The sequence below is a fragment of the Telmatherina bonti genome, assembly GCF_933228915.1.
Source record: "Telmatherina bonti genome assembly, chromosome: 8".
NCBI classification, from domain to species: Eukaryota; Metazoa; Chordata; class Actinopteri; order Atheriniformes; family Telmatherinidae; genus Telmatherina; species Telmatherina bonti.
In genome coordinates, this window is record NC_136626.1 from 3,844,278 (window position 1) to 3,866,876 (window position 22,599).

The 22,599-nt window shown below is 49.3% G+C and overlaps 1 protein-coding gene across 1 annotated transcript; it reads left to right on the forward strand.

Moving 5' to 3' along the window:
- Positions 1 to 333: 333 nt before the first annotated feature.
- thop1 (thimet oligopeptidase 1) lies at positions 334 to 20,633 on the forward strand. Its single transcript, XM_079244847.1, has 14 exons — positions 334 to 433; positions 735 to 941; positions 3,344 to 3,492; positions 5,166 to 5,273; positions 5,761 to 5,863; positions 5,932 to 6,089; positions 7,520 to 7,655; positions 7,729 to 7,871; positions 7,959 to 8,182; positions 8,522 to 8,723; positions 8,805 to 8,991; positions 19,649 to 19,777; positions 20,114 to 20,250; positions 20,345 to 20,633. The coding sequence occupies exons 1-14, from the start codon at positions 421 to 423 to the stop codon at positions 20,504 to 20,506; spliced, it is 2,058 nt and encodes a 685-aa protein (XP_079100973.1). The 5' UTR covers positions 334 to 420; the 3' UTR covers positions 20,507 to 20,633.
- Positions 20,634 to 22,599: the final 1,966 nt, after the last annotated feature.

The window sequence follows — 22,599 nt, forward strand, 5'->3', positions numbered from 1 at the left end:
GCATAAAGATGTGAGTTTGCACAAAGTTCCCTTCTTCCTTTATAAAAGAATAAATTTGTCAGAAGAACCAGATGAAACTCCGCTGGAGACAATAAGCTATTTTTATTTGTTCTGGAGAGATGTCCAGGTTGTTCCACAGCCTGCTGGGAGTCCAGCTCCTCGCGACCCTACACAGGTCTCAGCGGGTCGGATGATGAATGGATGAATGAATGAATAAATAAATGAATGGATGAATGTTTGTGTTGTTTATCTTATTGTTTGTTTGTTTCTTGGGTCTTTTGTTTTGGTGAGCTGAGCTGAAAGCTCGGGTTTGATTTTGAAAAGGCAGCGGAAGTGACGCGTTCCTCTTTATTCCTGATCCGCGAGCCGCCTGGCAGAGAAGCACGAGGACGGAACCGACTCTGACCCAGTCCGTGAAGCATGGGACCGACAGGTGAGTCCGGACCGTAAATCACCGCTTTAGCTTAGCATGCTAGCACCAGGACCAGGTGATGCAAAAGTGAGCCGGACCAGGACCAGGTTTGGGTCCAGGACCAGAGAGGACAGCAGGCAGAACCATTGTCCGGTCCGCTGCATGCTGGCTGGAACCGGGTCGTTCGAGGCGAACCGGAACCATTTCTGCAGCTGAACCGAGCAGATTTCTACGGTCTGGTTTCAGCTGGTCTCAGGTGTAGGACAGAGGCGCGTTTACCTGTGCTGTGACGTCATGACCTGACCGTGTCCCTCCTGTCCAGGTGAGGTGGTGTTTGGCAGCCCGGTGCCGGTCTGCTCCGAGAACCGGCTCCGCTGGGACCTGAGTCCAGAACAGATCCGGCAGCTCTCCGACGAGCTCATCGCCGCCACCAAGAAGGTGTACGACGGCGTGGGAGTCCTGGACCTGGACCGGGTCACCGTCCAGAACACGCTGAAGGCCCTGGCCGACGTGGAGGTGGACTACACCGGTACGAGATGCCGTGACGTCATCCTCACCGCCATCTGCCTGGTTACCGTCTGCCCGGTTACCCGTCTACCTGCTTACCGTCTGTCTGGTTACCCGTCTGCCTAGTTACCCTTCTGCCTGGTTACTGTCTACCCGGTTACCCGTCTACCCGCTTACCGTCTGTCTGGTTACCCGTCTGCCTAGTTACCCTTCTGCCTGGTTACTGTCTACCCGGTTACCCGTCTACCCGCTTACCGTCTGTCTGGTTACCCGTCTGCCTAGTTACCCTTCTGCCTGGTTACTGTCTACCCGGTTACCCGTCTACCCGCTTACCGTCTGTCTGATTACCCGTCTGCCTAGTTACCCTTCTGCCCGCTTACCGTCTACCCGGTTACCCGTCTACCTGCTTACCGTCTGTCTGATTACCCGTCTGCGTGGTTACCTGTCTGTCTTGTTACCCATCTGCCCGGTTACTCGTCTGTCCGGTTACCCGTCTGTCCGGTTACCGTCTGTCTGGTTACCTGTCTGCCTGGTTACCCGTCTGCCTGGTTACCCGTCTGCCTGGTTACCCGTCTGCCTGGTTACCTGTCTGCCTGGTTACCTGTCTGTCTGGTTACCGTCTGTCTGGTTACCTGTCTGCCTGGTTACCCGTCTCCCTGGTTACCGTCTACCCGGTTAACTGTCTGTTTGGATACCCGTCTGCCTGGTTACCCGTCTGCCTGGTTACCTGTCTGCCTGGTTACCTGTCTGCCTGGTTACCCGTCTGTCTGGTTACCGTCTGTCTGGTTACCTGTCTGCCTGGTTACCCGTCTCCCTGGTTACCGTCTACCCGGTTAACTGTCTGTTTGGATACCCGTCTGTCTGGTTACCCGTCTGTTGCACGTCGCCCTCCAGGAAGACGGCGCTCCTGTTCTTTTGACTTTGTGGAAACGTTTTACGGGGAAAAGCTTCGGACGCCGTCTGACTTGACTTCCGACAGATCTGTGTTATAAACAGATTGGATCAGGACTTGGATCACCTGAAGGGGAACATGTCGACTTTCTCTGTTTTTATTTAAACCATCATCCTGTTAGAGCAGGAACCTCAGAATCTGTGGATCTGCAACATGTCGGCTTCACCATCAAGTCTGACTTCAGTGGAGATTTCATTCAGTTTATTGTTAAAAACCTCTGAAAACGATGTGGTGCTTCCACATATCTGCAGGCCATGACTGACCCTGTGGCCCTAAAGGGTCCCTTAGGGTGTCAACAGCTGTAGCTGTACGCAACCCAGCTGGGTCTAGAAGAAAACAAGATGGTTAAGATGCTGACGGTCCGGACGGGACCCCACACCCGACAGAAACTATGCAAAACTGCTGTCTTCTAGCTAACGTTATCTGGTGACCAGACGGCTTCATCCCAGAAGCCGGTGCTGAAGCCAACAGAGACAGAGGAGTGTGTTGTTGGATCATTCTGCAGACTGGTGATGAACCTGAATGTGAAGAGGTGAAAGCGGGAGTTCTGGGGGGGTCGCCGCGGCTTTGTGTGGCGGCGCTGAAGCTGAGTCGGCAGCACAATCAGCAGTTTGGAGGGAGAACTGCTGAAACAACTGCTGCTTTGTTTTCTGCCAACGTGAAAACAAGTTCAGCTCTGAAGCTGCAGGAAGCCTCGGGAACCCCCCCCGGAACACAGGCAACCCTTCCATCTACTCCACGCCACATCACGCCACGCCACATTTGCCTCAGCGTTCCACCGTCTGAGGAACATCACCGTCCGCTTCCATCATCAGCATGTTGGTGCGTGTTGTTTCTCCCTCCATGCGATGACAGTCTCCGATCCGTTATCTCCTCTGGTTCATGTGGAACCAGGAACAAATCCAACACGGATCAAACAAGTTTTTCCTTTTTCTTGCGGAAACATCTGTTAGCATCAGTTAGCACGAGCAGCTCCTCCAAGCTGGGCTGGAACAGAGCTGCTGGAACATGTTTGTAGTTTTACTCACATTTTATTTCCACACGTCTCATCTGGTGCCCATAAAAACCTAAAAGTCTCCAAACGTTGCTTCAGACCCGATGAGTGAACCTCACGCTCAGTAACGCTAGCTGCTGGGCTAGCCGCTAGCTTCCTGCTAGCTCTGTTTTCTAGCTGTGTCCCGTTTCTAGCTCCGCACAGTCTGGTTTAGGACACCTACATTGTCTGCACACTGAATCTGCTAACCGTTACCGACATGAGACAGCCTACCTGGTCTCATAATGACCCATAGTGCTCCAGTCCCCTGTTGCCTAGCAACTGCAAATGCTATAGTTTTTTAGTGTAATTCCACAAAATTGGGACCCAGCTCGAGGTTCTTCCAGAAGGTCTTCCAGGCCCTTTTAGATCCACTTCTAGAACCACAACAGAGCAAAACTGTGAAAATATTGATCCGGTATCATGTCTCATATCTCAGTCCAGAGGAACATGTTGGACTTCCCGCAGCACGTCTCGCCCTGCAAGGAGGTCCGAGCAGCGAGCACAGATGCCGACAAGCTTCTGTCCGAGTTCGACGTGGAGATGAGCATGAGGGAGGACGTCTACCAGAGGATTGTCGCTCTGGAGGTGAGCTGGCGCTGATCCGCATGAATCTGCCTGAATCGGCAGGAATCGGCCTGAATCGGCAGGAATCCGCCTGAATTGGCAGGAATCTGCCTGAATTGGCAAGAATCGGCATGAATCGGCAGGAATCTGCATGAATCCGCAGGAAACGTATTACTGTTGATTAATAATGTGTAGAATTTGTCCCAACGTTGTTGACGGGTCCGGTTTCATCCTGCCAGTTCAGCTCTGAAAACCTTCCAGACTGAAGTATTTAAAGCCTCTAACTGAAGTAAAACCATGATTCCAGCAGTGGAACAAACATCAGTCCAGAAACTACCGCCCAGCGTCACAAAGATGAGAAAAACCTTTTAACAGGAAAAGTTAATGAATAAATATGAATTATTAACGTTGCCATACTCATAGATTTCAGGAAAGATGAATAAATCATTGTACAGTGAATGAGCTGCAGCGGAGTGCAGTTTGGCGCTGAGCTGCTCAGCTGCCAGACGGGACGTCATGTCTGGGTGTGTGGTGTCCACCAGGGGGCAGTACTGGGCCCCATGTTTCATATATACATAAATTATATATTTTAGGTGTCTAAACTGTTAATTAAATTAATCTTATTTGTTGATGATAGAAATATTTTCTCTTCTGAAAACAATTACCATCGCTTACGATTGTTAGTTACTATAAATAATGAATCAGAAAATTAGAAAATGGATGATTTTCTAAAAACTAAAGTAATGCTCTCTGGCAGTTATAGAGATGATTTACACACTTACAGATGATGACATGATGAATATGTGAAAGAAATTAAATTCCTGGGGGTGAAACTAGATGATAAAAATGAGTTGGGAGTTTCACATCAGACACAAAGAATCTCAATCATAATGAAATGAAGCTGATTACCAGTCTGCTATTACTTGCAGTACTGTGTACAGGTCCGGGGCAGCAATAGTAAAAACACACTTTACTCAGAGATTATTACTAAAAGGGCAGTTTGGGTTGTACCTGGATCTGGATCATACAGTCCACGTTACTGAAACTGCAGCTTGACCTGCTTCATTGAGCAACGCGTCACCGTCACGGACATGTTTCAGCCAGCGGGAACACGATACCCAGAATGCACCTGGTGAGCAGCGGGAAATGTTTGTGGTTAAACTGGAAAATACTGGGAGAAAATCATAAGCAGTGTCCAAATATTTAAATCAATATCAAAGACATAATAATTAATCAGTCCAGAAATGGTATGGAACGAAGACGCATTACATAAACTGAGTAGTTATATTTTTATTCATGATTTAATTATTGCTAATAATATTATTCTTATTGTTGCTGCATTGCTTCACCACTGTGTTAGGGATTACATACAAGCTTCCACCCAGAGTTTTGTAATGTTTTATTTCTGTTTCTTCTTCTTACATCTGTCTCCATGTTGAAATGAACTTTCTAAGCTAAAAAACAAAGTTGGCCGCGTGGCGGTGCGTTCATCGGCTGAAAGAAATCGCAGTAAAACAGAAAAGTTGGAGGGACGTGTCAGATCAGACTGGGCTGAAACTGGAACCGATACTTTCCCAGTTAATTCCCAAACATCAGCCAAACTGGTTCCAACCAGATACCGACAAAGTGAAAGAAGCAGTATTTAATGGAGTCCCTGTATGTCGTGTCCTTTCTGAAGGCGTGTTTTCTTGCAGAAGAAGAGCGAATCGGAGAGCCTTAGCGTGGAGGCGAAGCGTTACATGGAGCGACTGATCAAACTGGGAAAGAGGAATGGCCTCCACCTGCCCAGGGAGACCCAGGAGGTAACCCTGCTTCCCTTTCAGGGATCAAGCACCTTTACTGTCAGACCAGCATGCAGCGCAGTTCCCGCAGTCTCAGATCCGCCCAGATTAGCTGAATGTCTATCAAAATAACTTTATGTAAAATGAATAAAGATAAAAACCGGCAAATCCACACACAGGAAGTCTGTTTAACAGAATCTTCAGCAACGTTCCTCTTGGAGTCCTGCAGCTTCGCGTCACTGTTCACGTAGATCCACAGGTTACAGACACTTTTCAGAATTCATGCAAACATCCCTCACACAGTTCTAGAGTCATTTTAATTCCACTGAATTTGAATGAAGGGTCTGAGTTCATCTGGATCTGCTGCTGATGGATCTGAGCAGGTTGTCCGTCTGTTCGGCCCTTTTGAATGCCCTGAAAATTCCGTCCACCCGGCTGGTCCCTTCTATGCCCGGACTGGAAATGGAGCGCACCCTGACTCTTCTCCATCTTCTCTCTGCTGCAACAGGAGATCAAGAACATCAAGAAGAAACTGAGCAACCTGTGCATCGACTTCAACAAGAACCTGAACGAGGACACCACCACGCTGTCCTTCAGCAGAGACGAGCTAGGTGAGTCTCGTGCTTCCAAGTCTGGCGCTCTGCGTGGATATGGGTCATCTGACCCCGTTCTGTTTCAGGTGGCCTGCCCGAGGACTTCCTAAGCTCTCTGGAGAAGGATGGAGACAAGCTCAAGATCACCCTGAAGTACCCTCATTACTTCCCCACCATGAAGAAATGCTTCGTCCCAGAAACCCGCAGGAAGCTGGAAGAGGCCTTCAACTCCCGCTGCAAGGAGGTGAGAGGGAACGCCGCGCGCCCGCCTCCATTCGCTTAGAATTAAAGTTAATGACGACGTTTCTCCGGTGTTTGGGTTTAACTAAACACGTCAGTCGGAGTTTATTTATCCGCAGGAACGTTCACAGAATTCCTGCTTATTTCCAGTTTAAACTGGGAAAGTTGCACGACTGTCATTTTTACAATCCATCCATCCATCCCAGGCCAGCTGAGAGATATAATCCCTCCAGCGTGTCCTGGGTCTTCCTCGGGGTCTCCTCCCAGAGGGACGTGCCTGGAACACCTCACCAGGGAGGTCCAGGAGGCATCCTGACCAGATGCCCGAGCCACCTCAACTGGTTCCTCTCGATGCGGAGGAGCAGCGGCTCTACTCTGATCTCCTCCCGGATGACCGAGCTCCTCACCCTAACTCTAAGGGAGAGCCCGGCCACCCTGCGGAGGAAACCCATTTCAACCGCCTGTATACGAGATCTCCTTCTTTCGGTCACGACCCACAGCTCATGACCATAGGTGAGGGTAGGAACGTAGATCGACTGGTAAATCGAGAGCTTCACCTTCTGGCTCAGCTCCTTCTTCACCACGACAGACCGGCGCAGAGTCCGCATTACTGCAGACGCCGCACCGATCCGTCTGTCCATCTCACGCTCCATCCTTTTCTTTCCAGGTTCACAAAACACATGTAGACTGGTTGGGCAAACTCCCATGCCCCCTCCAGGACCCCAAAGAGGGTATAGAGCTGGTCCACTGTTCCGCGACCAGGACGAAAACCACACTGTTCCTCCTCAATCCGAGATTCGACTATCCGGCGGACCCTCCTCTCCAGGACCCCTGAATAGACCTCACCAGGGAGACTGAGGAGTGTGATTCCCCTGTAATTGGAACACACCCTCCGGTCCCCCTTCTTAAAAAGGGGGACCACCACCCCAGTCTGCCAGTCCAGCGGCACTGTCCCCGATGTCCATCTGATGCTGCAGAGGCGTGTCAGCCAGGACAGCCCCACAGCATCCAGAGCTGCATTCTGCTAGGCCTGCTGATACCCATCAGCTGCCTCCAGAGTCCCACAGACCAAACACGCCACCGGGTGGTGATCAGTTGAAGGTCCGCCCCCTCATCACCCGAGAGTCCAAGACATGGAGCCGCAAGTCCAACGATACGATTACAAAGTCGATCATGGAACTGCAGTCCCGAGTGTTCTGGTGCCAGGTGCACATGTGGACACACTCATGTTTAAACATGGTGATTGTTCTGGACAATCCTTCCAGAGCGAATCCCACTCAGGTTCAGATTGGTGGGCCATTCCTCCCAGTCACACCTCTCCAGGTCTGACTGGCATTGCCCACGTGATCATTGAAGTCCCCCAGCAGAATCAGGGAGTCCCCAGAGGGAGTGTTACTGGAATGTTGGTGTGACTTGGGAACGTTGTGTTTGCAGGAAAACTCGTCAATCCTGAAGGAGCTGGTGAAGCTCAGAGCTCAGAAGAGCTCGCTGCTCGGCTTCAGCACGCACGCCGACTTCGTCCTGGAGATGAACATGGCCAAGTCTGGGAAGAAGGTGGCCGGCTTCCTCGGTGAGCACAGTCTTCCTCAGCCTACAGAGATGAAGGTGAACGGCCTGTGGCTAACGTTTGAGCTTCTTTTCAGAGGAGCTGGCCTGCAGGCTGAAGTCTCTGGGGGAGGAAGAGCGAGCCGTTCTCCTCAAGCTGAAGGAGAAGGAATGTCAGAAGAGAGGCCTGCCTTTCAGTGGAGACCTGCATGCCTGGGACACTCGCTACTTCATGACCCAGGTAAGACTGTTTGCTTAGTGTGACCTGCTGCTGCAGATAGCTGCTTCCCCTTTAATGTGCCTCCTCTTCATCTTCCTCTTGTATCAGGTGGAGGAGACTCAGTACGCTGTGGACCAGAACCTGCTGAAGGAGTATTTCCCCATGGAAGTGGTGACTCGGGGTCTGTTGGACATCTACCAGGAGCTGCTGGGTCTGTCCTTCCAGCTGGTGGACGGCGCGCCTGTCTGGCATCCTGACGTCACTCTGTACTGCGTGAAGGACCGAGACAGTGGTCAGGTGGTCGGGCAGTTCTACTTGGACCTGCACCCACGGTCAGAACTTGTCTGGTACCTTACTAATCCCTTCCTCCTTTAGGATCAAAGAAACCCCTCTCGTCCAGTCTGAGACCCCACTGATACGATGATGCTGAGCCTTTAAAACACAATAGTTTTGTTGAGCTTTGACCTCTTGTTTCCATGGTAACAGAGATTTGGGTGGACAATGTCCTGCCGGTCCCATACACCCGTGTCCTGTTTCCATCTGCCAAAGGCAAAACCATAATGGCCGACTCCTGTCTCATTTTCTGGTTCCCAGCAGATTGTTACTGGTTGCTACGACTACGTTAGTCCTCCCTGTGAGTACTCGACTCATCATCTTCCTGTTTCCTGCAGTGAGGGGAAGTACGGCCACGCCGCCTGCTTTGGTTTGCAGCCTGGCTGTCTGCTGCCTGATGGAACACGCCAGATGTCGGTGGCGGCCATGGTGGCCAACTTCACCAAGCCGACGGCGGACGCGCCATCGCTTCTGCAGCACGACGAGGTTGAGACGTACTTCCACGAGTTTGGCCACGTCATGCACCAGCTGTGCGCTCAGGTCAGCCGACCAGTCCCACGGTGTTCTGTGGAACCTGAAGGTGGCGCCAGTAAACCCAGCACCTGTGTCGTGTGTCTGCAGGCGGACTACGCCATGTTCAGCGGGACTCACGTGGAGCGGGATTTCGTGGAGGCGCCGTCTCAGATGTTGGAGAACTGGGTTTGGGAGAAGGAGCCTCTGCAGAGGATGTCCAAGCACTACAAGACAGGAAAGCCCATCCCTGATGATCTGCTGGACAAACTCATCAAGTCCCGCCTCGCCAACACAGGTGGGTCTCATCCTGGTTCCCAGACTATGAACCTGTTTATGTGTAAACTGAAGTTATCCATGGATCAAGCAAAGACGTTCCAGTCGGTCGGAGGCGTGTTCAGCCGGGTTTGCACCAGTATCAGAACACCTTTACCAGCATCACCAAACGTGGTGTCGATCGGCCCGATACCAGGGCCTGTAGCAGCCCGATACTGGCGCTGTTCCAATCCGATACCGGTGTGGGTACCGGTCCAATACGGGTGCTGGTACTGCCGCTGGTTCCAGCACAATGCTGGTGTGGTTCCAGTCCGATACCAGTGGTCAAACCATGACCACCATGTCTCAGCCACCAGTCAAGATAATAAACTCAGTTGCACCTTGTAGAACAGGACTACTCAGTCTGCTTCTACGTGGACTGCAGTCCTGCAGGACTTCATTGTGTCCCTGCTCCAACACACCTGATTAGTATTAATGAGTCGGGTATGTTGGAGCAGGGACACATGGAAACCTGGAGGACTTTCTGCCCTGTGGGACCAAACTGTCTCACTTTGTAAACCAGTTTTATTCATTCTGTCGTTGTCTCACACACACAGTGTGTGTGTGTGTGTGTGTGTGTGTGTGTGTGTGTGTGTGTGTGTCTTTACACATTGACATGACGATGAGGAGGACATGTGGAGGCTAAACCCGAAATGAAACCAGGGAGTTTATAATGTGATCATGTGTGGATATTGATAAGTGATCAGGTGGGAAGATCAATCTATCCAATATCAACTTTTCAATTAATTTAATCTTTATCTCAGTCTATCACCTAAACTTGGGAGAAGAAAATGCTCTGACATCATAAATGAGGAAGATCAGGTGGTTTTCCGTGGTCCAGCGGTGTGACAGGCTCGTATAGTGTTCGCGTTGTGTCCGCTTCGGGTCCATATCGTGTCCATATTTGGTCTGCATCATGTCCGTATTGTGTCCAAACCGTGCAAACCAGCGTGTGGAGCGTGGTCCAGCAGCGTGTTTCAGAAAGTAGGTTTGGTCAGAGGAAACTCCAACTTTTCTGTTTCACTTCTTCATTTCCTGATTTGCAGTTTGAAAGCATCCATCCATTCAAAGCTGAATTGTACTCATTAAATACTTCACATTTTAGTTAATTTAAACTTCAAGTTTACTTTTAGGAACTTAAAATTGTCCATCCATCTTCTGCCACTTATCCGGGGTCGGGTCGCGGGGGCAGCAGCATAAGCAGGGAAGCCCAGACTTCCCTCTCCGCAGCCACTCTGCGGGGGGATCCCGAGGCGTTCCCAGGCCAGCCGAGAGATATAATCCCTCCAGCGTGTCCTGGGTCTTCCCCGGGGTCTCCTCCCAGAGGGACGTGCCTGGAACACCTCACCAGGGAGGTCCAGGAGGCATCCTGACCAGATGCCCGAGCCACCTCAACTGGTTCCTCTCGATGCGGAGGAGCAGCGGCTCTATATAATTCCACCACATTCCCCCCTTTTGATCCTTTCAGGATCAACACAAAAGAAACACAATTCACGAACATAACAAAGCAACAAAACAAACCCATAAAATAACACAAACTACCGAAAGAGATGCAGGAAACTAAAACATAAGAATGGCCACTCCCGGCAGGGTTGAAGAAAATCCGTCATAAAACATCCTGAAAGGAAAAACACTCACGTGTCAGAGTCAGAATCAGAAAAGCCATCACTATCAAAAAAGAAGGAAAAAGGATCAAAGAGAGGGAGATCCGAAGCAGGAAGAGAGTAATAAACAAGCCGAGGAATGAGACATCCTAAGGCAGAGTCAATCAGCCCAACCAACAAGGCTCTGATACACGGGACGACACAGCAAACACAGAACAAAAAGGGCAGCAAATACTGCAATGGAACCCCAATAGCGTTAATGTAGACAGAAGCAGCTGAGTCGTCAGGATGAACAGAGTGCCTGGACCGAGTGACCGGATAAGGGGGCAGATGGGAAACCCAGGAAGACAGCTGTAGGCAAGAGAAGGGTGACAGGGGCATAAATACCAGCCCACTTCGATGGCAGCACGCCCCTAAGAACCAGACCACCGTACCACCACCAAAGGCCGGCGCAGGCCACAGAAAATTAACAGCATAAACACTGTCACACCAAGCACGGTCCAAAACCCCAACAAAACCAGAATCCGGAAAGGAGCACATGAAGCAAGTAATTATCCACTCCAATTTCACCATTACGCACAACCAACACCTTACTCAGTTCAGACTTGGGACCCGGGAAAAGACCCACAACGGGGAAATCCGCATAGGACTCAGCCAAGCTACGAGGCGACGACACGACATCACTGCAAAGAGAAAAATCTTCTAACGGGTCCTGGCGAGGGCCCGGAACATACACAAATAACCTCACATGACAACAGGAGTTATTAAAAGTACCACCCCGATATCGACTAGGAGGAGGATGCGACAAAAGGGATTCAGAGGTAGTGTTAGACATGAACACCAAAGTAGCCTTAGTCAGGTCTAATTTCAACACACAAGACCACCTGCGACAATTCTCATTATCCACGTAGGAGAAAGGAGACCAGTCAGTCCCAGTTTAGGAAGAAACGGTCCCCCAAGTAGATGCAGAAGTGGAATCAGAAAAACACCACTGGTAACTGGTCCACCGATCACCATGCCATCCAAAGAACCAGAGCACACACATGGCGCAGGTATCATAATGACAGAGTAGACCGCACAGGGGCTCCTCAGAGTGCTAGCAGGGAAATACATGACGGCGCGTCTACCTGTTAGAACCACAGACTGTATAAAGAGATGGACGGGGTCTCCGTGACGTCACCCATAGGTTCCTGAAGAGCTGAATTGAAGCTCGGTGGGCGGTTCCTACCGTCACCATGTTGGTAGCATCATGCGTGTCGTCTCGCCCGGAAAACACAAATATGGGCAAAGAGGTGGAGCTGAGAGGGGGGCTGTGAGTGTCATGGCGGATGACGGACATCTAGCGAACTCCCAAGTCTACTGTAGCTAAAAGCTAACTGAGCTAACTGTAGCTAAAAGCTAACTGAGCTAACCCCAAGATAACGGGAGCTACCCAGCTAACGGAGGTAAGCGGGCTAAAGCTAAGTCACATTAATTACGGGCTAAAAACCCTGGTTGTTCTACGTTCTTCATCCTTGAAGCCAGAGATTGGTACCTGTCAATGAAAAGGACCCGCATGGGAACATGGGACATGGGAGTCTATGGGGATTTGCTCTGTTTTGGAGCCAGCCCCTAGCGGATGAAGGGGGAACTGCAGCTGAATGCACTTCAGCATAGGCTTCACTTTTAACCGCCGGAGGTTGCCCTCAGAACCCTTCTGGGCACTCAGCGACCGCGGGGCAGAGAAGGAACTGTAGTGAGTGGCAGAGCGGTTAACAGGGGGTGAAGCAGATTGATTAAAGAAGACAATAGGAAACACAATGATGATAGCTAAAATAACCAAACAACACATTGAGCTCGTTAATGATCAGACATGAACCCTAAATGGATGCCAGGGTCGATCTCTCTCTATGATGCCGTGTGGGCGGAGCTTGCGTTGGAGCTTGGCACGCTACTGTTGCAGGTGGATGCTAATGTCACTCCACACTGAGATTGCTTGAGAACGGCAGCTGGTCTTCAGGTGTGAGAGTAGACTGTCTCACTACCCACGCTACCACAGGGATTATTCTGCCCTCTGTCGGGTGGTGCGTTATTCTGCTGCGTCAGGATCAGCAGCAAGCTGGGGAGCCACGGTCGGTGCAGGAACCTCCCTGCAGCAATGACATGGTAGTTGGATACTACGGGCAGCCAAGTAGCACGGTCATCTGTCTGGGTCGCCAGAAGAATCTGAAATGGGTGGTCCCATTGACGTTTGAAGCTTCTCATCAGGACAAAGTCTCCAGGCTGAAGTAAACGGAGCTGCTTAGACGCTGGTTCAGGAAGGTCTGGAGCAACCTGAGAGCAAATTCCTGAAAAGGTTCATATGAGATCAGCACAGTATGTTGAAACATTACTATCACACAGGGTCGTGTCTGGAGGGGGAGCCTCGGAGGGGCCCATGCCCATTCGGGTGGACCTACAAAAAGAATCTACGGGGGGACCAATTTGGTCCTCCCCTTTTACGCATGCGCATGGACAACAGCACGAGAGGAAGTGCTTTGGTCCTAGAGGCCTGAGAGAGACCAAGGAGGAAATCTCTCCATCTGTGGGCTGTGAGAGAAAAGAGGAAGTGAGAGGCTGCAAAAGGAGGGTGGGTCAGAGACGCAGCCTTCATCTGCAGGAGAGTCACCTGTAGAGACAGGGTCAGAAGAGTTAGTGCACATGTGCATACAGCAACCTGTCAAGGGAGCAAAATGGCAGAAAGAAGGGAGTCAATAAGGCGACGGTGACGAACTGGGTCACCATCAGATGTCAGGAAACCATGGTATTTCCACAGTGCTCCAAAACCCACACCTGGGTCTGGGTTCTGAGAGCGGAGCCATCAAGTCAGGGTCAACTCGAGGTCGGTCAGAGAGGTCAGGTCTGGGGGTGCAGAGGATGGCCAGTCCAGCCACACAGTCATGGTGCGTGTCATCGACAGGAGCAGGGAGTAGAGAGGCTGGATGTAGGACTGTGTGTCGATTGACAGTCAAATACGGAATAAAACATCCAACACTAATGTTAAAGATGATTTCATCCACTACAACAAGACTCACACACACACACACACACACACACACACACACACACACACACACACACACACACGTGCACACCCACACACACAGCAACACCTCCTTCTTGAGAACGTTTTTTTTCACTGTCACTTCTCCACTGGACTTAACACAAATGTGTGTATCAGAAAAGGCCAAGGCTAACGGTCTAACATAACTAGCTTAACCTTGGAAAGATCAATATTATCCCAGATGATCGGCCACATGTTTATGGTATTTTGAAGACCTACAGGGTACAAATATTTGTTTGTTGAGCATGTTGAGCCAGAGAACGGGCTGTCTACTGGCAGCCTTCACAAGAGTTGCTTCCCTTTGTCAAATAAAAGCACTTGATGTGAAATTAATAGGACTAACTTAGTCAGATCAGGACTAACACACCGGGCTGTCAGCAAATAAAAACATGGAGGATTCCAACCCTCCCTAATATTTTTCTTCGATTGGTCATATTGCACCTGAGTGGCGAACACCGAACCTGAGTGGCGAACAGTGGCGAAATTACCACCTTATTTATTGTCATACAGTTAATGCAGCCTTATGTTGTCTGGGCTGAAAATTTAGAAACGTACACGAGCCGGGAATACTCAGAGATCATCTGTGTGCTGTCTTTAAACAGGTTTGCCACCGTAACGGCCTGCCTGGTGCATGTTTTGTCAGAGACACTGAAGATAAATGTTTTGTGATAAGGCACAGCTAGAGATGTAGAGCGTGCCAGAAGTTGTTTTGTCTGTAAGAACTGATGTTTTGCTTCACAGCAGCAGAGCAGAGAAAATACTGGGACCTTGTTCAGTTGCAAAAGTCTGCAGGACTGCAGAACTTTGTATGCATGTTCATGTGTGTGGTATGAAGCTAAGCAGAAATAATGAAAATGTTTGATCTTTGGCCTAATTGTATGGCCTGGTCATGTGGATACAAGGCCAGGAATATATGTAGGTGTGTATAATCATTCAGCTCAGACCACTCGGTCTGCTCAGGAATCAGATCCACTACAGTCACCACGCCCCCCCCCCACCAATCAGCATACAAGCAGAAATTCATGCCAGGAAGTGCCCAACACATGTCTATTAAAGCTTCCTGGTAGATAAATCAGGTCCATATGTGTAATTAATAAAGACTGACATGTAAAGGATCAGAGAGGGGGGCCAAAGGTTCCAGGAAGCAGATCCAGGTTTTCCACAGAGAACTGAGAGAACACAACAGTCTTTCTGACAGAATCAGGGTGCAGCTTATTCCAGAAAACATCATCTGACTCTGTAGTCGGGGTGGGACTCGTGCTGCCTGCCGGCCACATCCGTTAGTCTTTTACTTCCAGAAAATCCCACAGTCAGTCTGAGGACAAGGAGGATCCATCACCTCCAGAGGACTAAGGTGAAAACCAAGCCCACATGTCCACCATAAAATCCATATCCACACTGTTCACAGTCACAACCAGCAGGGCTCTGCCAGACCCTCTGGTTCTGGGATCCCCGGGCCCCATCAGCAGTGGCCGGGTCCCTGCAGTCACATCTGCATATCAGGTCCTGCTCCAGGACTCAAAGCTGACACAGGAGGGAGGTGGAGTGTTGCAGCATGTTGTAGGGACTGTTTCTGCTCCAATGTCCTGACCGACAGCATGTGTGACAAACAGAACTCTGCAGTGGTCCAGACCAAAACTTTCCCTTCCCCAGTCCACCCCCTGAATCCCCCTCGGGCATGTTAACATGTTGGGGTCCCTGTGGAGACCATGGTGCATGCTGACAAGGGTTAAAGGGGCAGCGAGCTGCCGTGGTCGACGCCGTGCAGCAGACGAGCTTCTGAGGCTGCATCTGAATCATTAGTCATGTGATTATAGTCTCATAATTATAATGTTCTTCTGTTGAATACTGTTGCAAACATTTCATGTGGACCATGTTCTGTGCTGTGAAGATCCTGGACTTTGGATTATAACTGTATCTGTGTGAGACTATAGTGGCAGTGGATCCATAAGTCAGTGTTTCCCTGGGAAAGCTGAACATGACCTCGTCTAGAAGATAACGCAGCTTTAACACATGAAGATGATGTTGGTGTGCCGTTCCTGTTTTAAAGCTTGAGATCTCTCTCAGCTGGGTATTTAACAAGCACAGCCCAAAGTCGTTCTCCGTTTATTTTCAGTCAACGTCAATTTATTTAGTCATAATAAACATAAAAATAACTGTAATCTTAAAGAAACAAAAGTCACCATTTAATGTCTGAAAGGGATTAAACAGAAGCCCGAGCCCATTGGTTGGGTTGGGTTGGTGTCCACGCAATGCACACCAACCCAACAGAATCAGCTCCCAACGCCACACATCACGTCCCTCATCTTTCGGTTTATTTTTTACTTCATCCAATGTGTTGTTACAACTAAAAGTGCTATGACATCATCCCCTTCAGTGAGCATAAGGCCTTGAATGAACACACTCTTCTTCCTCACCTCGCTTACTCATGTTTTCCTTTCCTTTGCTCTGCCTTCCTCATCCAAGCTTCTCCTTATCTCCTACACCTGCACTGATCACTAGTTTTGTAAAATCAAGTAAACATGTTAGATGTGCTCTGAACTCGTCCTCTGCTTCCAACAGTTTTTTCTAAATTTCTTCAAATTTGCTAAACTCTGCAATAATACATATTTGTCTTTCATTTAATCTCTAACCTCCTCTTCACTAAACTGTTAAGGGAAGATAATATTCTCTCTTTTCTTTCCTGGTCCATCCAGGCACGTTCTGTCATATCTAACAGTGTCTGCCTGAACCAGGCTTTACTGTCATCTTTTGGAAGAAATGCCCGTGATCTGATTTTCAATCTTTTTATATATATATATATATATATATATATATATATATATATATTCTTCTTCTTTACCATTTGCAGATCCTTCACGGGACTTGCCACCATATGAGCAAACTTACACACACACTGATTTCTGTGTGAATGGCCGCTATGGCCCTGTGATGTCAACCAAGCCAGCCAATCACAGTTTTAATTCACCCATGAAAAGAGTCACCAAAAATAACAAAAATCTCCTACAATATTTCCACAAAACTCTCCAGAGAATAGCAGGTCAGACCTCTATTTTTAATTCCTCTTATGGAGAGTGAACCAGCCCACACTTTAATGTATTTTTGCTTTTTCTCTTTTTTTTTTTTTTTTTTTTTTTTTTCTCTGTTCCAACTTTTTCATCTGATACATGCTCATAAAGCTTCCTTCTGGAAACCAACATTCTTCACAGCAGAACGTTAAATAGTTTACTTACATCTTCACCATATTGCTGCTTTAAAAACACCTTCATAGAATTTGGTTTAGGTTGCTCCTCCTTTCCCCCTGTAGTCCCCATCGTCACCTGGTCTTATATTTCTGGTATGTCAGTCCTAAAAGTCTACTCACAGGACTTCGTTTAGTAACCTGATCTCGTACTCACAGGGCTTCGTTTTGGAACCTGATCTCGTATTTCTATTCACAGGGCTTCGTTTTGGAACCTGATCTCGTATTTCTACTCACAGGGCTTCGTTTTGGAACCTGATCTCGTATTTCTACTCGCAGGGCTTCGTTTTGGAACCTGATCTCGTATTTCTACTCGCAGGGCTTCGTTTTGGAACCTGATCTCGTATTTCTACTCACAGGGCTTCGTTTTGGAACCTGATCTCGTATTTCTACTCGCAGGGCTTCGTTTTGGAACCTGATCTCGTATTTCTACTCACAGGGCTTCGTTTTGGAAACTGATCTCGTATTTCTACTCACAGGGCTTCGTTTAGTAACCTGTTCTCGCACTCACAGGGCTTCGTTTAGTAACCTGATCTCGTATTTCTACTCACAGGGCTCCGTTTTTGGAACCTGATCTCGTAGAGTCTATATCTCTGTTTTTGTTTTATTTTTGCTTTATTTTTATTTATTGTCAAAGTCAGTCCTGGGGAAAAGGAGCGCAACCACCATTATTATGAAAACAGTCGACAATTTTATAAACAAAACTGTTTCAGTTCGATTAGTATTAAGAATCACTCAGTCTATAATATTATATCAAAAACCACTTTCAATCAAATTAAAATTTGGGAAAAAATACTTCTCACCAGATAAATCCACACGTGGGTTGAGATCCCTTCGTGATCGACCGAAACCGGTGACTGTGGCCCTCGTCACTCTTAAGGCCTATTCGAGGTTTGAAGATGAATCTGTTTGGATTCCGGCAGCCTGCCCCTCAGTCCGGTCCCGGCAGAAACACTTGGGATCCCACTTCTGACACCAAATTGTCGTGGAATTTATCCGATGAGAAATAAATCTATAAATCAACTGTTTTCTGTTCAATTTATTGGGCATGTACAGATGTTGCGGGCGAGAGGTCTCGGGAGCTCTGCCCCTGCTCAGTGTGCTACAGTGTTCTTTAAGCAGACACAAACTACCTTTGCCTGGCAGCACTAGACAGAACAACTGCTAGCTTGGAGATAACAACAGTCAAAGCTGAAACAGGCCTTGAACAGAACACTTAGTTTTATGCATGATTCTACTAAAGCAAGCTTACTGAACTACCCTAACTATGCAGAATATATATCTTAATATAACTTAATAAATGAGTAACATATTAAAACTACACTATACGCATAATTCCACCACAACTGGTAAATCAAGAGCTTCGCCTTCTGGCTCAGCTCCTTCTTCACCACGACAGACCGGCGCAGAGTCCACATCACTGCAGACGCCGCACCGATCCGTCTGTCCATCTCGCACTCCATCCTTCCCTCACTCGTGAACAAGACCCCGAGATATTTAAACTCCTCCACCCCCGGGGCCTTGCCACCAAGGAGCTTTTTGACCACCTCAGCGACTTCAGCCCCATAGATAGGAGAGTCCACCCGAGTCCACCTGAGTCATCGGAAGATGTGTTGGTAGGATTGAGGAGGTCTTCGAAGTATTCCCTCCACCGACCCACAACGTCCTGAGTTGAGGTCAGCAGCTCCCCATCTGCACTGTACACAGTATTGATGGAGCACTGCTTCCCCCTCCTGAGCCGCCGGATGGTGGACCAGAATCTCCTCGAAGCCGTCCGGAAGTCTTTCTCCATGGTCTCGCCGAACTCCTCCCATGCCCGAGGTTTTGCCTTGGCGACAGCTGAAGAAGGTCCAGCCCCTCTCGAGGGTTCTGGTTCCAGAGCCCAAGCCATGCGTCGAGGTGAGTCCAACTATATCTAGCCAGAACCGCTCAACCTTGCGCACAAGCTCAGGCTCCTTCCCCACCAGAGAGGTGACGTTCCACGTCCCTAGAGCCAGCTTCTGCAGCCGGGGATCGGACTGCCAGGGTCACCGCCCCTTGCTGCCGCCCAGCTCACACTGCACCCGACCCCTATGGCTCCTCCCGCAGATGGTGAGCCCACGGGAGGTGGGGCCCATGGAACCCTTTTGGGGTAAGCCCGACATCATGGGGGTCGCTGAGCCGCACTTAGTCTGGTCTGTTTGCCATGGGTGACCCTACCAGGGGCATAAAGCCCCTGACAACATACCTGCTAGGATCTTGAGGACACACAAACCCCTCCACCATGATAAGATAACGGCTCAGGGAGGGGACCACACCATGTCTGTTCCTTATTCGATACTTGGATCCAGAAATACTGTTAGTACTTTCAAGCAGAAAGAAGTAAATAGTATATGAAAGTACAAGTATAAGCTTTCACATTAAAGTATAAATTTTAAGTTTTACTTATACTGAAAGAAGTACGTATACTTCACTATGTTGTAAGTATATCAAATATAGTAGATAAACTTCTATATACTGCTCAAATTTCAGTAGAAGTACGGTGGTACTGAAGTACTTCTTGCTGAATGTACGCGAGGAGGGTGTTTACTGTAGACCAGGACGGTCCAAGTCCAGGTCTGGAGGTCTGCTTCCCAGGTCTCTGCAGACCTGCACGACCTGATCCGGGTGTGCTGGACCGGACCGAATACCCTGCTGATCCACAGTGTCTCTGTGACTTTTGACTCACTTGTAGGTATTTTCAACCTGCGGCAGATCGTTCTGGCCAAAGTGGATCAGGCTCTGCACACCAGAACCGGGTTGGACCCTGCAGAAGAGTACCACCGCCTCTGTGAGGACATCCTGGGAATTTCTCCGTCTCCAGGTCTCACAGGCAACAAACACCGCTACACACCTGGTCCAGACTCTTGGTCCAGAGCCCTGCTCCAATCCTCATATCTTCATCTGTTTAAAAAAAACTTTCAACTCATCTCTTTCTGAGACGATGTCCATCCTTTTATGAGCTCAGTGTAGCATCTTCTGATGGAAACCTCCAGCAGACCCTGACATCTGACCCGTGGTGTGGCGGATGTTTGGTAAAGGGGTTCTGACAGACTAGAACGTACAGAGAGAATGAAGCTGGACTGGATCAGGATTCAGGAAGTGGTAACGCCTGGCTCTGTTTTCGGTGCATCTTGAACTTTCTCTTTGTGCTCTGCAGGAACCAACATGCCGGCCACCTTCGGTCACCTTGCCGGCGGCTACGATGCTCAGTACTACGGCTACCTGTGGAGCGAGGTGTTCTCCATGGACATGTTCTACGCTCGCTTCAAACAGGAGGGCATCATGAACCCCAAGGTGACCCCGAGGACTCCTGTCTGCAGGTCTGTCTCCAGGAACAAGCAGGATGTTTTAGTAACCTGCTGTTGCTGTCTTCTGATTGGTCTTCCAGGTGGGTCTGGACTACAGGAAGTTCATCCTGCAGCCTGGCGGCTCTGAAGATGCCTCGGAGATGCTTCGGAAGTTCCTCGGGCGGGAGCCCAAACAGGAAGCGTTCCTGCTGAGCAAAGGACTGACGGTGGATCTGGACGCCAGCACGCCATGTCCCTGCTGACCAATCACAGCAGCGAGCCGCCCCACCTGCACCCCCCAGAGAAACTCGCAGAACTATGGACTTTTTCTAGAGAAAGAACATGTAAAACGTTCCAACATCCAGGTGAAAATAAACTGATTTATGCTGATTGGTGTGTGTGTGTGTGTGTGTGTGTGTGTGTGTTTCTGTATCGCTGAGTCAGGACACGCCTCTCATTATCAGCGCTGCAAAAAGTCCATTTCTGCCGGACGCAGAAGACGGACGGACATGGTGTGTACTTACATAACTTGGTGTTTTTTTTTTACTTGGCTATCCGGCACCAGAAACAGAACAACCACCGGGGGGCAGTGTCGAGTTGTTTAGCTGACACCAAACCAGAGAAGAACAACATCCAACCAGACGTCATTTTGTCTGGGAATTCTGCAGAATTGGGGGCGTGTCCTTTTGACTGACAGGTTACTAAACTGGCTTCTGGATTAGCTTGGTTGGCTATTTACAGGCAGCTTGGAGTTTGATGGGTGTCAATCGTCCACCCCTACGCTCACAGCCATGCCCCTTCCCAGCCACACCCCCCCTGCCATGTTTATATGATCTGGCAGCAACGGCATGCGTGATGCCGCCAGGATGGCGATGGCGGAAACCGCCCATCAAGGTTTAATTCAGTTCCAAAGAAACCTACAGGTCATGTCACTGAGGCTCCGCCCATCTTTTAAAGTTAATGGTTGCACTTCGGAGAGGCGGCGCCTCCTCAGGTGATGCAGGAAAGTACTGCTGGAGCAGCTGGAAACGGCAGCGTCCTGAGTCCAGCTGTCACTCACAATGCCACGCCCCCACCGTCTGCAGCCACGCCCACCACACCAGATCAGCCCAATGTTTCTTCCTTCACAGAAAAAACAAACAAAAAATCATAAATCCTGAAAATTTAGTTTATTCAGAAAAAATAAAAACCAGAATGATTCAAATAATTTTATTTTGAGTTGTTTTAGAAGTCCAGCATAAAAATGTGATTTTCTTTCAAATGAACAAATTTTCTTCCTGAACGGCGCCGTTTCTGAGGCATAGACACGAAGTAATCCATTCCTGCAGCTGCACCGCTTTAAATCCACTTTTGGTCTTTTTCTGAACCGACTAGTCCAGTTCAGGGTCGCAGGAAGCCGGAGTCTGTTCCAGCTGTCAGGCGAGAGGCAGGTACACCTGGACAGGGGACAATGTAGAGTAACCAGGTAACCCAACATCATGTCTTTGGCTAGTGAGAGGAACCCGGAGAGAACCCACACACATAGGGAGAACATGCCGACGTCACGCCGTTCAAGAAATTGCCTGGTTACGTCCTGTTGAGGGAAAGGATGAAAGGTTAAAGGTCAGGGTAGGCGGAAGTCTGGGACACTTTCCCATTCCATTTAATGGGAAAATGTCCCAAAACTTCTGATCAGCTGCAACTGGGATCTGAATGAAGGGTTGGGTTGTCAGCTTGATGGTGTGTATCGGCGGGCAGAGGGGTCGCAGTCATGTGGCTCTTCATGTGCACGTTCAGCTTGCCGTTATGGTTGAAACTTTTCCCGCACAGCGGGCAGGAAAACGGCGTCTCGCCGGTGTGCGTTCGCATGTGGGCCTTCAGGTTAAACCTCTTGGCAAAGCTCCGACAGCAAACGTCACAAGAAAAGAGCTTCTCGCCCGTGTGAGTCCGCATGTGGGCGCTTAAGCTTCGATTTTCAGAGAAACATTTTCCACACGTCTCGCAGGAAAACGGCCTCTCGCCGGTGTGGGCTCGCAGGTGGACAGCCAGACTCCCACGCTGAGAGAAGCGCTTTCCGCAGGTGCTGCAGGGGTATGGCTTCTCACCCGTGTGGGTTCTCATGTGAACCGTCAGGTGATGCCTCCTGGCGAAGCTCCGACAACAGACTTCGCAGGAGTACGGCTTCTCGCCGGTGTGTGTTCTCATGTGGGAAGTCAAACTGCGATTCTCAAAGAAACATTTTCCACACGTCCCGCAGGAAAACGGCCTCTCGCCGGTGTGGGTTCTCATGTGGACAGTCAGCTGGAAACCGGAGATGAAACTTTTTCCACAGATGCTGCAGCTAAAAGGCTTTTCTCCTGCATGAATCCTGCTGTGG